The sequence below is a fragment of the Musa acuminata genome, chromosome BXJ1-6, assembly GCF_036884655.1.
Source record: "Musa acuminata AAA Group cultivar baxijiao chromosome BXJ1-6, Cavendish_Baxijiao_AAA, whole genome shotgun sequence".
Taxonomy (NCBI): domain Eukaryota; kingdom Viridiplantae; phylum Streptophyta; class Magnoliopsida; order Zingiberales; family Musaceae; genus Musa; species Musa acuminata.
In genome coordinates this window covers 5501656-5516916 of record NC_088332.1, presented here as the reverse complement: position 1 = coordinate 5516916, position 15261 = coordinate 5501656, and the positions used below count along the sequence as shown (strand labels likewise).

Genomic DNA, 15261 nt, shown 5'->3' with positions numbered 1-15261 from the left:
TTCTGCACCACATCTGTGTGTGTACATCTGTATCATCCACAGAAGCACACAATTTTACGGGCAAAAGATATCGAAAATCTATTGTTCAGAGAAAAAATGATCACAGTGCAGACAGAATATGAATGTGAGTTTTGGATACCTATTGTCTCCAAATGGTACTCAGAAAGAATGTGAGGTTCCAACCTACAGCTTCAGATCATTCAATATGGATCTTATAATAATTGATTAAGATCACCAAAAGAGAAAAACTTGGCAACCAATCTTCAATTGATCTTTTCTTATTACATGTCGAATCAAAATGAACGGAATTCAAAGTACATTTGAATTCTTTGATCACTGAAATCCAGTGATCAAAGAAGGTATACCCATTAGAAACTTCTATCCCTTTTAACTGGAGAATGTGCATAAGACTAACATATGGTCTTTAGTGAGGTTTTACAACACTTGTTACACTTTAAAAATCATCTCTGTAAAACCAAACATGATTAGTGGACACCACATCTCAGATGATTCCATCAGATATGCTTATCGGAAATGATATATGCCGAAAACTTAGCTTAGTAATCCTTTCCTTCTATCTCCTCGACCTTCAGCTTTCGATAACCTTTATCAGTGCCGAACAACCTGACAAATAACAAAGAAAAATATGGATAAGGATGGTTGATTCCGATATCAAAGATGTGATACTATTGGAAAGGCATGTTCAAATATGTCCCAATGCCCCAATTCAAGTGAATTACAATATCTGAAAGGAGAGGAACAACTTAAATGGTGTTTGTTCTGATAACAAGGATCTTGTAGCCATTTTCTCAGAGCATAACACGAAGAACAAGCCAAGAGCATCCTTCTCTGATTTCCCAGAAGGTTTAGTTTATCAACAAAATAAATAAAAAACAAACACCTTACTGCTAGCATCTTAGACATGTCTATAAATACTCCAACTAGTGGTATTTCAGTGCTTGGCATTTTCTAACATAAAGGAATCAGGATTATCAAGTCCTCCTTTGCAGGTCTATATGATAATACAGGTAGGCAGATGCCATCATAGGCAGAATAAAAAGTTCACAAACATGAGTTAGTTATTTGCATTTTATGTTGGGGAGCTTCTAGATCTCATCTTACTGAGAATAGTCAAATCCAGTAATTAACAAAGTAATGAAATATCACGGTTGTTGTGCTTGAATTATTTATCTTCTAATTAATGGATTTTGTGGGAAACAAAGTTCTGTTCGAGAGGAAAATGAATGAGCTAGTAGTTCTACGTAAATATAACCAGAAATCCTTGTTCTATGGATAGAAGGACTTGGAGACAGGTACTCCATGGACGCATTTGCTTTAATTGAGTGATAATTCAGCTTGACCAGTTTGCCTCTGTAACTATATAATTGAACATGTATGTATACAGGAAAAAGCTATTATTACTAACCAGTCCATGTAAACAAAAGTTGATGAATAATTCCCTGACTTGGTGAAAAGAATACGATGATGGTAGTCATGGAATTCAGAACTGCAAAAGCGATCGGGTGTCAATAAATTAACTCATGTAATACAGAAGGATCAAGCGCACTTAATACAATGTAACTCACCCTCCATATAAAGGGAAGAAGTTTGATGGGCTCCATGGGAAATGGTATCCACTGTGAACCTCAACCGTCTCCAAGACTCTCAATGCCATCCATAACCACAGTGTAAATAGGTGAGGGCCGGTTAGAGCTGGACCCACAATTGTGGCAAAGCCGAGGAATAAGATTTCAGCAGGATGGGCATACTCAGAAGTCAGTCCAAATGGTGTAGCATATCTGCATATGGAACAATGGTAAGAGAAAACTCATGAATGGATATTGACAGAGGTCATTCCGCTTACTCATGATGGATACTGTGAACATGCTTGTATAGCCATTTGGTATGCAGTATCCTGTGCCCCCAGTAAAACACAAAATCCTCCAAGATGAAGTAAAACAGTATTTGAGAGACGATGACAGTCCTATAAGGAAAATAAGAAGAAAAAAAAAACGAAAATATCAGCTAAGAAATTGTAATCTAGCCAAACTATATGTCATACCCCCCCATCAATTCAAGGTTCAGTTTGCATCAGCACTTTTTAGATCCCATTTTTCATTCTTTGATGGTCTTGTCAGAGCATCAAAAGCTTATATAAACGCATTAAGCTAAAATACAGTGTGGCTCTAACATACAATTCTTTTTCCAAAGCATTCTACAAAGCAAGAAGCAAATTACCAATTTGGCAATGGAAGACTGCTTCTCAGACCCATGTATCTGAACGCAGGATAAGAGATGAGCATAACTGGTAAGTTGACACAGACATGGTACATGATTAGACGCAAAACACATTTCTTGTGTGCTTCTGCAGTGTTGCTCTTTTTCTGCAAAAGTAATATACACGTCTCTTTAAGATGTAGCATTCAAGCAATAAGGAAATGACTACTACTCAAGGGAAAGAAAGTCATCCTTAACCAAGAAATAAGTTGAGTAATTGCTTGATGCTGAATGTGGATGTTACTTGTAAGCTAAACACAATTGAGAAAAAAGTGAATTCATGCTTCTGAAGGTTCTACACAATAGTGTAAATGGCTTGCAAAGAGTAATATGAGATGGAAGGAAGACATCCTAAATAAAGCAATTAAGATTCCGAGCGTGCTTATCATAGAAAATTGTCTTTTAGGTGGATACTATTGCATAAGCACAATATCTCCTTGTAACATGAAACCACAAGTGGCACATGTTAAGAAAGTTTTATAGTACAATCAATAAAGTAAAGAGGCACAACTTAAGAAAGTTCTATAGTAAAACAATAAAGAAAAAAAGGCAAAGACTAAAGATTTTACGGTACAGCCAATCAAACAATAGGCAAACACTTCTTCACATGTTGATGACCATAGGTCGCTAGGACAAGTCAAACACAGAAACAAATAAGTGAATAATCTGTTCATGGAAATTTAAATAAAAATAGTTTAGTGAATAAACGTGGAAGTCGTAAATTAAATAGATGACAAACAAAGAGAAGGTAATAGTTCCTTGCAATCCACATTCTTTAAAACTGAAGCAATTAGCACAAAGTGATGTGTTAATAGTCAATAATGGTTCTAAGCCCATCTACTGTTATTCCATAGCTACAATCAAATTCAAAAAGAAAAGAAAAGAAAAAAAGAATGAATGAGTGAGTGAGTGAATCTTGGAATTGTACTAATGTTTTGCCCTTTAAAACAGAAATATAAACAATGAACTTAATGAAACAGATAAATACAAGAAAACATAGAAAACAGAAAAAAAAAAAAAAAAAAAACCAAGTTAACAGCAATTTCCATTTTCATATTGCATGGAAAATTGAGCATGATCCTACTGCTTTCTTGTCCAATGTTTGAATTTTACAGTAGAAAATAGTGCCTTTCAGAAATAAAGGACAGATAGGAAGCAATGGCTGTCAATATTAGAAAATTTAGAAAAAAAGTAGATCTCTGCAATTTAGGCTGACCAAACCTGAATTTTGTATTTGCTGAAGAGCCCTGATCTCTCCAAGAATATGGATGGGAATCCAGACAAGAAAAACACGCTTTCATGAATTAAAAAACTGCCGATAGTTGCCAATTGGAACTCACTGAAATGAGTAATAAGATACTGCATAGAATGACAAACATAGTAAGGTACAAATCATCAAAGTTAAAATGCAGTAATTTAGGCACACGAAACAAGCCAAAGGTTCTTGATTGTTATTAATGCCTAGAGTGAAAAAAAAAAGTCTTTGAATCACAAAGGCCGCACCTATGTTCTTACAAGCTAGGCAGCCAATGTCTGAAGGATGACAGTGTAACTTGCTCACTACCACGAAGTCTAATGTCAATCATGCTGGTCGTAGTAACCAATCAAGAATTCTCATCCCTCGAACTGTCCCATTCTCAATTTCCCAATAATTGATTGTAAAGCGAGCCAATAAATACTATGCCAATAACATTTGAAGTTTGAACTCCCTATCAACACCTCATAAGGAAAATCTTGGAAAAACCAAAAGTCCCACATAAGCTTCAATCAGGGAAACCTTTCCGCGACAGACAAACCATATCCTGCTTGACCCCACAAGGAAAACTAAAGGTGATCGAAATCTGAACTACGAGAACTCGAAAGCATAAAGCAGGTGGAAGCTTGCAACTCCCGAACCAGAAGCAAGAAGGGTATAAACGGGAAAAAGGAAAACTTGATGGTTCCTCAACCATCCATGCTGCGCAAGAATCAACCCTCGTGCGAGTGTGATCACCATTCGACTCGGTGGTGTCTCGATCGGAATGTCACTCGCCGCTCAAGCACTTCCGATCGAATAGTGTTTGTTACACGAAGGAACCACGACGCACTACCTAAAGAACTCCGCGTGGTATGTCAGGATCGAATCCGTCGATTTCCATTCCTCAACGGGTCCGAAGCACAACAATGGAAAGAAGCAGAGAGAGAAAGAGAGAGAGAGAGTACCAGCCAACAGGATTCCAGAGGAGGCGCCATCGATCGGGGACGAGCGAGGGAAGGTGGAGGAGGAAAACTCGGTCGGTTCCACCCATATATGGGACAGTCTGACGCCGGTCGTGGTGGCGTTTCGATGCATTCCCGAAGAAAATAGAAAAGACGTGCACACTTGTGCGTCTTATCATCGGAACTACCAGCGCGATGATTGGAGAGTCGAGGCGGGACCGCCGCAGCATCTACAAATGGGACCACTTTATGCCTGTGGGGGCCGAGAGTGGGTCGAAGTCTGAGTCCGACGAGAGCGTACTCGTCCAAGGGGGGACGCATCACTACATTCTCCTCGCCGTTTCAGCGAATGATTGTGTGATCACTACCCTATTTTAGAAAGATAATAAGACAAAATTAATCTAAAAATCCTATTCCTCAATCTGCTATAGGAAATTGTTGATCAAACATGATAATAATTTTTATTTTATTATTTTTAGTAATTATTAAGATTACTTCTTGATTGACTCTTTTTGGTTGAGAAACTAATCTTATTGTTGTTAATTTAATTATAAGATCGATGTCAAGAAGCAAGTGAGTTTTGTTAGAACTCTGACTAATTGTTCATATAATATTTCAGTTAGAAAAAGAGGAAAAAATATTATTTCTAAAAGGTACTCAACAAGAACTAATGTATTTAAGATTTTTCATACATGGTTCACATAATTATCATATTACTCGAATTTGAAACATTAGGTGTTGTTGATGATTGCCCGTTGCAAATACATCAAACTCATCGAGTGTCTAATTATGAGTGTCGAGAAAATGATAACATGGCATAATTATTATGTGTGTTAAACTTTTGCATATATTTTGTCCTCCATTGTGCTCTAATTCATATATATATATGAATCATTAGTTGTCCTAAATCTCATTAGATGATCGAGGTGCTTCTATATTTACCTTGATTATGTCATAAGGTTAGGAAGCGCTTATGGTTTGACTTGTCTATATTATATCCCTAAGATATTTGTAATCTAAATCAACTGCATTCAAAATTCATGATTCTTCATGACCTAGTTCAATCGTGTCGTGGAGTTCGAATGCTTGATTGTCAAATTCGATCCCGACATAGATTTAGAATGCTTCATGGTTGGATTTAATCATGTCATGGATCTTGAGACACTTTTATCGAGGATTGTATGACATCATGGACTTAGAATGTTTCATGATCGATATCAACCACATCATGTAATTGTATCAAGCATTTAAGATATGATCAAATTGGATCATGTCATGAATCTTGGGATGCTTTATGATTGAATTCTCATACGGTTGGATTTAACTACAACGTATAATTGAGTCACTTTATGGCTGAATTCGATCATATTATGGATTTAAGAGATCTTTAGGGTCAGATTTGATCCTTTCATGGATTCAAGAGATCATTGACAACTATCAATGAAAGATCTATTTTGCTTTGGTTACATTACCAGATCCAAAGTGATTCAATTTCTACTTATCCGATATCACCATTTTGATACTAATCTTCATTGTCCGATCAATGAGCTCCATGTCATATAATCACTTGAATAAAAAAAAAAAAAAATCATGGGTTAAGCGATGAAGGTCGAAAGACACTCAACACATAAACAAAGAGGCCTCAAATTGTTGATCGTAAAATCAATGAGGAGAAGAGAGTGAGTTTAATTGGATGACCTACAAAATTAGGTCAAGTTTGAAAGAGTCGAGAGAATCCTATTTCCAAAATAGAAGAATCCCTTGATCTAACTTACTTAATATTCTTTTCTATATATGATTAAAGTAGCCGTCAATATCTTAATAACAAGTTAGGAGCCATTTCATGAAGTTGTTAGGTATTACTTGAACTTAAGGAGTCGTCTAAAACATCAAGTGTCAAGTGTTATAGACGATGACCCATACTTATTATGTTGATCGGGTGTTTTGATTCAAGGTGTCACGATAATCATGACGAGATATAATAACTATCTAATGACACATATCATACTTTTCATATTAGTAATAATAAAATATTTTTTGATAGTTTTTATACCATTAATCTCAATCATTTTGGTTAATATCCATAAAATATAATCATATTATTTAATTTATTTTTACTATTTTTTTATTTTCAGGATAAATATATCATTTTTGAATGAAAATAAAATTTCTTGTTCTACTTTATTACCAACCATAAAAAAATACTCATTGAGATGTCAAATTAAGTATAAATTATATTTTATTAGATTATGATTGAACATATTTGGATCCATCTCCGAAGCTAGATCCAATAAGATAACATACCCGTTTGAATGATATAAATCCGACCCATCTTAGTTGATACTTAAAATTCATTGGATACATATATTCGGGTTCATGCGTGTATATATATATATATATATATATATATTCCCGCATTTGAAGGCGGCAAGGGTGAGGACTCCGCTACTTGATTCCTCTGCTCCCGTTGCAAGCCTGAGGACTCCGCTAGTTGATTCCTCTCCTCCCCGATATATACAAGTATTTGCCGCATTTGATGGCTGCAAGCGTGAGGACTCCGCTACTCGATTCCTCTCCTCCCCAAACGCCGCGCCATCTAAAACCCTAGCCCTCCAAATCCCTTCCTCCCTAAATCTCGATCGGGGGTCTGCGGCTGCTTCTCCTCGAGAGCAGGCACCGCGATGGAAGAGGAGCCGGTCGCCAACGGGACGACGATGGTAGGATTTCTTGCCCTCCTTTGCCCCTCTGTTTTAGAGTGTGATGTCCGTTCCCTTGATCCTTGTTCTGATATCTACTGGGCAATAGGTCTGCGTCCCGTCGCACCCGTTGATCAAGCACTGGATATCCATCCTCAGGAACGAGCAGACTCCCTGCGCCACATTTAGTGAGTAGTTCTCGCCCCATGGAATTATATTTGGTCTGGATGAATTTTACTGCTCTATCATTTCTGTTGATGGACTTGGAATACGTTATTTATGTGCGTAGTCGATTGATTTGAAGATTGTTTCTTCGCTTATACCATTCGCTGAACATATGATAGGCATTTCTCAAAATTTATGTGGCATTGGTAGTCATCTTGTTTAGATGATATGGATGATGAATTCTTTCTGTTCTAATGATTTGGGTGTCAATATGCTGAGTTGGCTTTTGTTGACGTTGAAGATGGTTGATTAGATTGAAAAATGTGAAGCCTTGAAATATTTGAATTTCGTGTATAAACACACAAGAGGGCAAGCCTTGTCATCACGAAAAGATTGCTTCACATTACCTAGGTGACCCGGGTTGGAGTCATGGAAACTCTCTTTTCTTATGAGGGGTAAGGCTGTATACATTACCTTCCTCGTACCCCACGTTGGTGGGAGACTCATGCATTGGGCCATTGTCTTTCTGCAGGCACAATTTATGGACGAACATTGTCTATAAATCCATTGTATGATCGCATATGCATGTATGGCTGCAGAAATAGTGATGCATGTTCTCTTACTGTTGCCTCATATCCTCTGCTTTTGGTACTTTAAGACGTTAATGTGGTAATCACTAATTTCATCTTTCTTATTCTTGTTGCCAGAGAATGCCATGGCAGAACTTGGGAGATTACTCATCTATGAAGCTTCTAGAGATTGGTTGGTGCGTCAAAGTTTCATTTATCTTATGTCCCATGTTTTAAACATCTTTACTGTTCATTGTTGGCAAGTCTCAGTTGGTTTTGTTTTTGTTGAAAAAACTGTTTTCATGAAGGACTGAGATTTGCTAAGGTAGTAGACATCCATCAGTAAAGCTATGTGTCACTGTTGGGACAAATATTGTGAATAAAGCTTATTAAGATTTTTTTGGGGTTCAGAAACTTTATTTATTTTCAAGGTGAAACATAATATGTAGTTGCTTTTACAGTGAAGAAGTAGACCATGTACCTATGAATTTTCTTTTGGGTGGAACAGGTGTTACCGGTTGAAGATCCTATCATATAGACTACTGTGATAATTTTTTTAGCTACCTATCCTACATCCTTTCAAACAAACCTCAAGCTTTCGGTGCAAATTGATGGGGTATATCAATCTCATACTGACCTGTGACTATAGCCACCAGTTACTAATTAATAGTACGACAAAAGTATCTCTAGGTGACCTGTGACTATGGCCACCAGTTGCCATGTGACAAAGCCTAGAACAGGAAATAAAATATCACACTTTTCTATTTGAGTGGACACCATCAGTCAGCCCCATGACTAAGTCCAGTTAGATATATCTTCAAATGACACCAATCAAGGAATAAGGAATAATGGCAAAGTTGGTTAACGTGATTAATGTCTATATCAAAAAATATCTCTTACTGGCTGTGATTATGGCCAATGGTTCCCCTTGACTAGACCTAGAACTCGAAATGAAACATCACACTTTTCCATTTGAGTGGAGACCAGCAATCCACAGCCAAAACCACACAGCACCAACTCTAGAATATATCCCTGAACAACATTTGACCCCATTAACAGGTTCAGATCATAATCAAGTTAGAAGAGCACATCACAATTTCCAATGCTGTTGAACAGATACAAGAACTTTAAAAGAAATTATATGTGTTGTTAAAGAAAAGTATATTCAGATATTTAGTAGGTAATATGTATGTGTTGGTGTGCTTCATTTCTAAATTTCTAAATCTTTTATGTCATCAAAGAATAATGTTATCCTCAGCTAAAACTCTTGATATATTCTGTACACTTTTTCCTTTTTTTCCCCAATCATATGGCAGTTTATTTTCCTTGCAGCCTGTAGTCAGTGGAGAGATTCGGACTCCAATGGGTGTTGCTACTGTTGAATTTGTTGATCCACATGAGCCCATAATGGTCAGGGGTACTTTGCGTTTTCAGTGTGTAGATGATTCATTAGACATAGTAGTCTTGTTGTATGCTGCCTTATTTACATAGAATTACCTTGATTGGTAGTATTTCATTGCACATTAACTTACTGATGGTTTTTCACTTGACAGATAGTTCCCATCTTGAGGGCTGGTCTTGCTCTAGCCGAGCATGCTTCATCAGTTTTGCCTGCAACGAGAACCTACCACCTGGGTGAGAACAAATACATTAAGCATCACTATATTTATAATAGGGTTTTTACAATGACTAAATGCTGTTGGTATTCAACATCCAGGAACCTAATTATAAATGAATTAGATATGCAGATCGGCCATTGTTGACATTTGGAAGCCTTCAAACTAAGAGATATCTTGAAGTGTTCAAATTACTAGTTTTCTTTGTCAAGGTTCTAAATACCATGCGGTACCAGTGTATCGAGCTTTGCTCGGTATGGTATGGTACGATGTACTGAGCAATACACCTAAAATAGGCATAAAAACCTTCGAAAATACCTAAAAAATAGAAAAAAAAAAAGTTAGGATAAGATTTTTAAGTTAGACATAAATATACATTTAGTATAGTTTTAGCAAAACTAATGTAAATTAGATAAGAATAGTGCCACATATCTTTTTCAAACTTTAAGGAGTAGCCTTGTGCAAGGTTCGTAATTTCAGTCCATTTCGGATCGTTCTTCCGTTAATATTGAATTATCTACAAAAAAATTATTTGAATTGTTATATTATTTTGTATACTAAAATTTTAAGATTTAAATGAATTAAGTAATCACATGTGTAGATTTATCTCATTCTATCATCAAAACAAACGACGGGCGTTCACAGGTGGTGGATCGGGTTTCTCGATCCTATGTATCTGTATATCAATATGATATGTTTGTCGAATCCAATCCTGAAATTGATCCCACGACATAGTGTATTGACACACCGTATGACATTGGTACATCAATATGGTGATGGATTGTCGCTATGATCGGTATCTACTTTCGATATTGATCTATTGCTCCGTATCATACTGTTGCTCGGAGAAGTATGACCAACTATCATCGTACTGTTGTTGGCCGTAAGATTCTCCATAACAGGAGGGGTGGAAAGGGTTTAAAAACCCTTGAGGAGGCCTCCAACGGTCAAATTGACTATTAGAACACTGTTACCATTTGGTAACGGTCAAAATCGATCGGTACTGGCCGGTGCAGATCGGTAACGATGAAAATTTCAATCGTCACCACTCGATACAGCCCCGTATCACCCGATACAGGGCCAAATACTTGATATTGCTCGGTAGCGGGTGGTCTACATGCCGGTCTACTGGTGGACCGGTGGTATGGTATGATATTCAAATCCTTGTTCTCTGTATCTGTTGTTGATTAGTGAGGTGCAGGAGTTGTCTCTTAGTTCAAAAGGCAGAAATTATCTGTTACCAAACCAGATTGTTAACCACAAATTATGATGCTATTATCACATAGCTGGTTTAAAATCCACAGAACTTGAAACCAAGCTTTAGAACTTTTAACTGTTTATAGTTGCATGATATGTTCTCCTGAATGATGTTGCCATTTTCTTCTTTCAAATGAAGGCATGCGTAGGGATGAGATGACTCTAGAGCCATCCTTGTACCTCAACAAGTAAGAGCTACTGTTCCTTGTCTTTTTTTTAACATAAGGTTTACAGTGTTTTCTCTTTTTTCTGAAATTGTCATTGCTGTTTGGATCAAATATTATATTTTAACTTGCTTGTAGTTGCTTTCTGTCTCTACAGGTTTTGCTCATCAGTCTTTGATGTACAAATGTTTAGTTTTTGTTATCTGCATTATTAATTGTGATTTATGTAACTTTTGAGTCTTTGACAACTGGCCATTTGGTGAATGTTCTTCATGCAAAGACAATATGTGGAAATTTTGAACTTTTGAATATCACTTCATAAATGAATTTTGATATTTTATCACGTGGTATATCTCTATTCAGATCTAAAAAAATTTATGTGTGCATCTCTAGGTTATAGTTTAACTTTTGCGAATAGTTCCTCACTATGAACCCGCTTCTCTATTGCATAACATTCTTATTAATGGTTCTCTAAAAATCTAAAGGGTGCAATAGTTTTCCATTAATTTATGTGGAGCAATACCTTGTGCTGCTGGTTTTGAGCCCTTAACCTCCACATTGCTTCCTATGGTAATCTTGCATTCTTAGTTTTCCACTACTATTTAGTATTCTTTTATTAATTAATTATGCATGCCTCAGGAACTGAATGGAAAATTAATTGTTTTTCAATCGGGACTTTATGAATTTAACTGCAATTGGTGTGATTTAAAGATCAGATAAAGTGATGTACTGATAAATGGTAGTTCTTCGGTTCAAAAATTTGTAGTGAAAGTAATGAGTTAGTGTTCCCATGAAATATTAAGCTTATGTAATATGATTTTCATATCTTGTCAAATAGTAGTTATACGAAAATGGAAAAGATGTCTCTTCTCTTTCATTTCTCCACGAAAAGTGATGTGCTCTTTTACCTTTTATATTCTGTTCAACAATCTGCTTGATCTTTCCTGCTGTGTTTCATGTGATCATGAGCATGTTAGTTGATATACATGAGATAACCATGTAATGAATTACTGTTTTTCCTTTTTTTGCTGTTAAATGCAGATTACCTGACAAGTTTCAGGAGGGGTCTCAAATACTTCTTATTGATCCTATGCTTGCAACTGGTATCTTTCTTTTTAATGGTGTACTTTTCACTATACTGGTTGAAAACTATCTCTAGGCTTGTTGGAACTAGGTTCCATTCATATTCTCCCCTTTTTTTCCAAACTAATATCTAATATTAAGTATAAGCCTGTATCAAAATTCTACCAAAAGAGACCCCTTGAACTCTTAAAATTGAACTCCTAATCAAATTTGAATCTTTTTTGCTCAAAGAGACTCAAAACAAGACTATAGGCTTTCTAAATTAGCTATAAAAGAATAATGACTAAGACCTTCTGAAAATAATGAGATATAGAGAATCTAGATCTTTACCACTAGACCTGAATAAGGTGGCTCAGTTATCCCTCTCCTTCCCTAATTAACCAGTTGAATTTTGAAAAGGAATTCGCCGCTCCTATCCAACTAGGGATGAGTTATATGCACCACCCTCAGTGAAAGTCTGAATTAATATGTTTTAGGCAACCCCAAATTGTAAAAGGCTGAAGCAGAATATGTCAGCCCCTATTTGGGACCTTGTGAAAGTTGGGAGAGCTGACTTGGGTCAGAATTGGCTTTGCTTGAGGTTTATAAGAAGGGGATATGAGGTTGAGCCACATGGTAACATATATCCTTTATTTTATGATGAATACCTACACTCTTGCACATTAGGCTGATGATGTAGACTTGGTATTTCAATAATTCATTTTAGAATCAAATTTGTTCGAGGTTCCAACAAACATGTAATGAACCAGTATAGGGCATCACAACCTTCAGGTAGAAATTTATGCACTGGTAGTAAGGATGCACATGACATCGTAAACAAATATGTTACAGGCATTAGGGGATGTGTCCAAATGCCTGGCATATCTGCCAAGGAAAATGCCCAAAAACTTTCAGAGATGAAGCAAAAAATAGGAAGAGGTGAACTTTTGGGTTCTGAAAAGTGTTCCTGACAATGCAGGCTGTGGGAGCCGGTGTTGGCGCTCCAATTTCTGTTTGGAGGAGGAAGAGCAACTTGCAGTCCAAGTGGCTGTTGTCCTAGCAGACGATGAAGTTGTTAACCATATGGTGGCGGGAAAGGGGTATTAGTGATAAATAGTATGGTGGTGGTGATAGAGGTCATAGTAATCATGGAAATAATATTAGTGATAATAGCATGTCCCTTGGTTCCAATCTGTGTTCCTTTGACTAGCATTTTTATTTACCATGTAATATAACATGAATTATGGCTTATCACCCTGTTTTTGAGCTCTTTCAGGTGGTACAGTAATTGCAGCTGTTGACTTGTTGAAGGACCGTGGAGCAGAGGACAAACAAATAAAAGTTGTAAGTCTTACAAAGTTCAGCCTCTTTCTAGTCCAACCCCCACGTGATACAACGCTTGTGACTCGTTTGTTTTTTTATATATAATCTGTCAGATTTCTGCTATTGCTGCCCCTCCAGCCCTTCGGAAGCTTAGCCAGAAGTTTCCGGGGTAACTCAACTTCCATAATTGTATAATTACGGATTAGTTATTTACCTAATTAGTGCTGGTTGTTTTCAGGCTTCATGTGTATACAGGAATTGTAGATCCAATTCTAAACGAGAAAGGGTATATTCTTCTATCCACGGAAGTATGCAAAGCCTTAAATGCATGTGGCTTATCTTGTTTTATGTATTTTTTCCATCACCAGGTTCATAGTCCCAGGACTGGGAGATGCTGGTGACCGCAGCTTCGGCACTTAAATGTAGCACTTTCAGCACTGAGGAGGTATGCAACAAATTTAGAGCGTACTGCTCCGACAACTTCAATTTCTTAGCATTTGATTACATTCTGAAGTAGGGATCATAACAAGGGCACTTGCTACAACAGTTTTGAGTGAAAAACAAAACTCCTTTGTTAGTTTTGTTTATGTGGTGTGATGTCCAAAAGACAATTGGAAGTGCTGTTTATGACTCGAGTAGTCTGAACTTTTGTTAGTTTTGTCATCCTCTAGGTTTTTGACTGAGAAGGCACATAATTAAATTTTATGAGTGTGCTGCATCGCTTAAAGAGATTAAATGGATTCCGTAAAGATGAGCAAAAGGCCTTAATGTGATCCATAATGGAACTTTATTTTTTGGTTAGTGCTGAAAAGATATGAGGATGCCCGACTTGGATCCACCATGACAACAAGCTAAGGATTCCTTTGAAACTATCTCGAGCAAATGCACAGGCTGTCATCCAGTGGCAATTGCATTAAAACTCACGCAAATAGTTCTCTCGAGGAAGATAGGGAAATGAGAACAGTAGTGTTACAGCTATTGACAACGACAGTGTTCGCATACCACCACGAGAAAGTTTTGGATCCTTCTTGAGTGAGACCCCCCAAGGACCAGTATCCAAGATAATTGCACCAGTCATTGACCTCAAACAAAAGATCGAGTTCCAGAGAGAGATCCAATAAATGACATTGAGTTAATCATCATAACTGCTAGAATAATTCCCCCCTAAGAAAGCCTATTAAACATTGCGGCAGGGGGTCGTGTACATTCGGCCTCGAAAGATCACTATCAAACAAGGCCTTTTACTTCAAAGCACAAAGTGAAAATAAATGGATATGTGTTCGTTCCAACCACCAAGTGTGACATGTAAACAATAATCATTTCTTTCAAATCATACAAAGTATTTCTTTAAAATCATTCAAAAAAATGAAATAACGAAATTTTTTCTTCCTACTTTGACTATACATTTTATTCTCTCTCTCTCTCTCTCTCTCTTTTTACTTTTTACTTTTACTAAATTTATGCCAATCACCAAGAAGCACCACATATCTTACCACCCCCACAACATAGGTGGACCAGTCCAGTCCAGTTCCCATGCATACATACAGTGGGCAGCATGAGTCAGTTCACTTGCATCCACATGCTCCATCAATAATTATTGTTCATACTCTAATCTACATGATCGAAAATAAAAGCTCAAGTGTCAGCTTCGAGAGGATTACACCAGTATGTATGTTCAGTAATCAAATCAATGATTGACAGAGAGGGTCGACTATCTCATATAGCAACTAAAGACCTTTATAGTTAATGGAACTCGTTAAAATGCTTCATATCTGCTTACTCTCATGATTAATCCTTCCACAATTTATAAAGACTGAATAGGTTACAGATCAGATAGGGCATGATTTGTACTGTATGCTTCAAGCGGATGACACTCTCCACCAAATCCCAGCCAACATCATAAATGCTGCTTCCTTGCACTTCAATTCCTTTG

At 36.9% G+C, this 15261-nt stretch overlaps 2 protein-coding genes across 2 annotated transcripts; one reads left to right on the top strand and one right to left on the bottom strand.

Annotated features, from left to right (window-relative positions):
* Positions 1-425: 425 nt before the first annotated feature.
* LOC135677650 (very-long-chain aldehyde decarbonylase GL1-8-like) lies at positions 426-4553 on the bottom strand. The gene is made up of 7 exons (XM_065190021.1): positions 4480-4553; positions 3499-3636; positions 2239-2384; positions 1865-1984; positions 1587-1799; positions 1427-1507; positions 426-624 (listed from the first exon to the last, which is right to left on the bottom strand). Exons 1-7 carry the CDS (start codon positions 4507-4509, stop codon positions 558-560), a joined length of 795 nt encoding a protein of 264 aa, XP_065046093.1. The 5' UTR covers positions 4510-4553; the 3' UTR covers positions 426-557.
* A 2336-nt stretch (positions 4554-6889) lies between these two features.
* LOC103986993 (uracil phosphoribosyltransferase) lies at positions 6890-13982 on the top strand. The gene is made up of 11 exons (XM_009405163.3): positions 6890-7193; positions 7282-7360; positions 8045-8103; positions 9239-9316; positions 9460-9541; positions 10919-10967; positions 11985-12046; positions 13282-13349; positions 13442-13497; positions 13567-13614; positions 13697-13982. Exons 1-11 carry the CDS (start codon positions 7158-7160, stop codon positions 13746-13748), a joined length of 669 nt encoding a protein of 222 aa, XP_009403438.2. The 5' UTR covers positions 6890-7157; the 3' UTR covers positions 13749-13982.
* The last annotated feature ends 1279 nt before the right edge of the window (positions 13983-15261 follow it).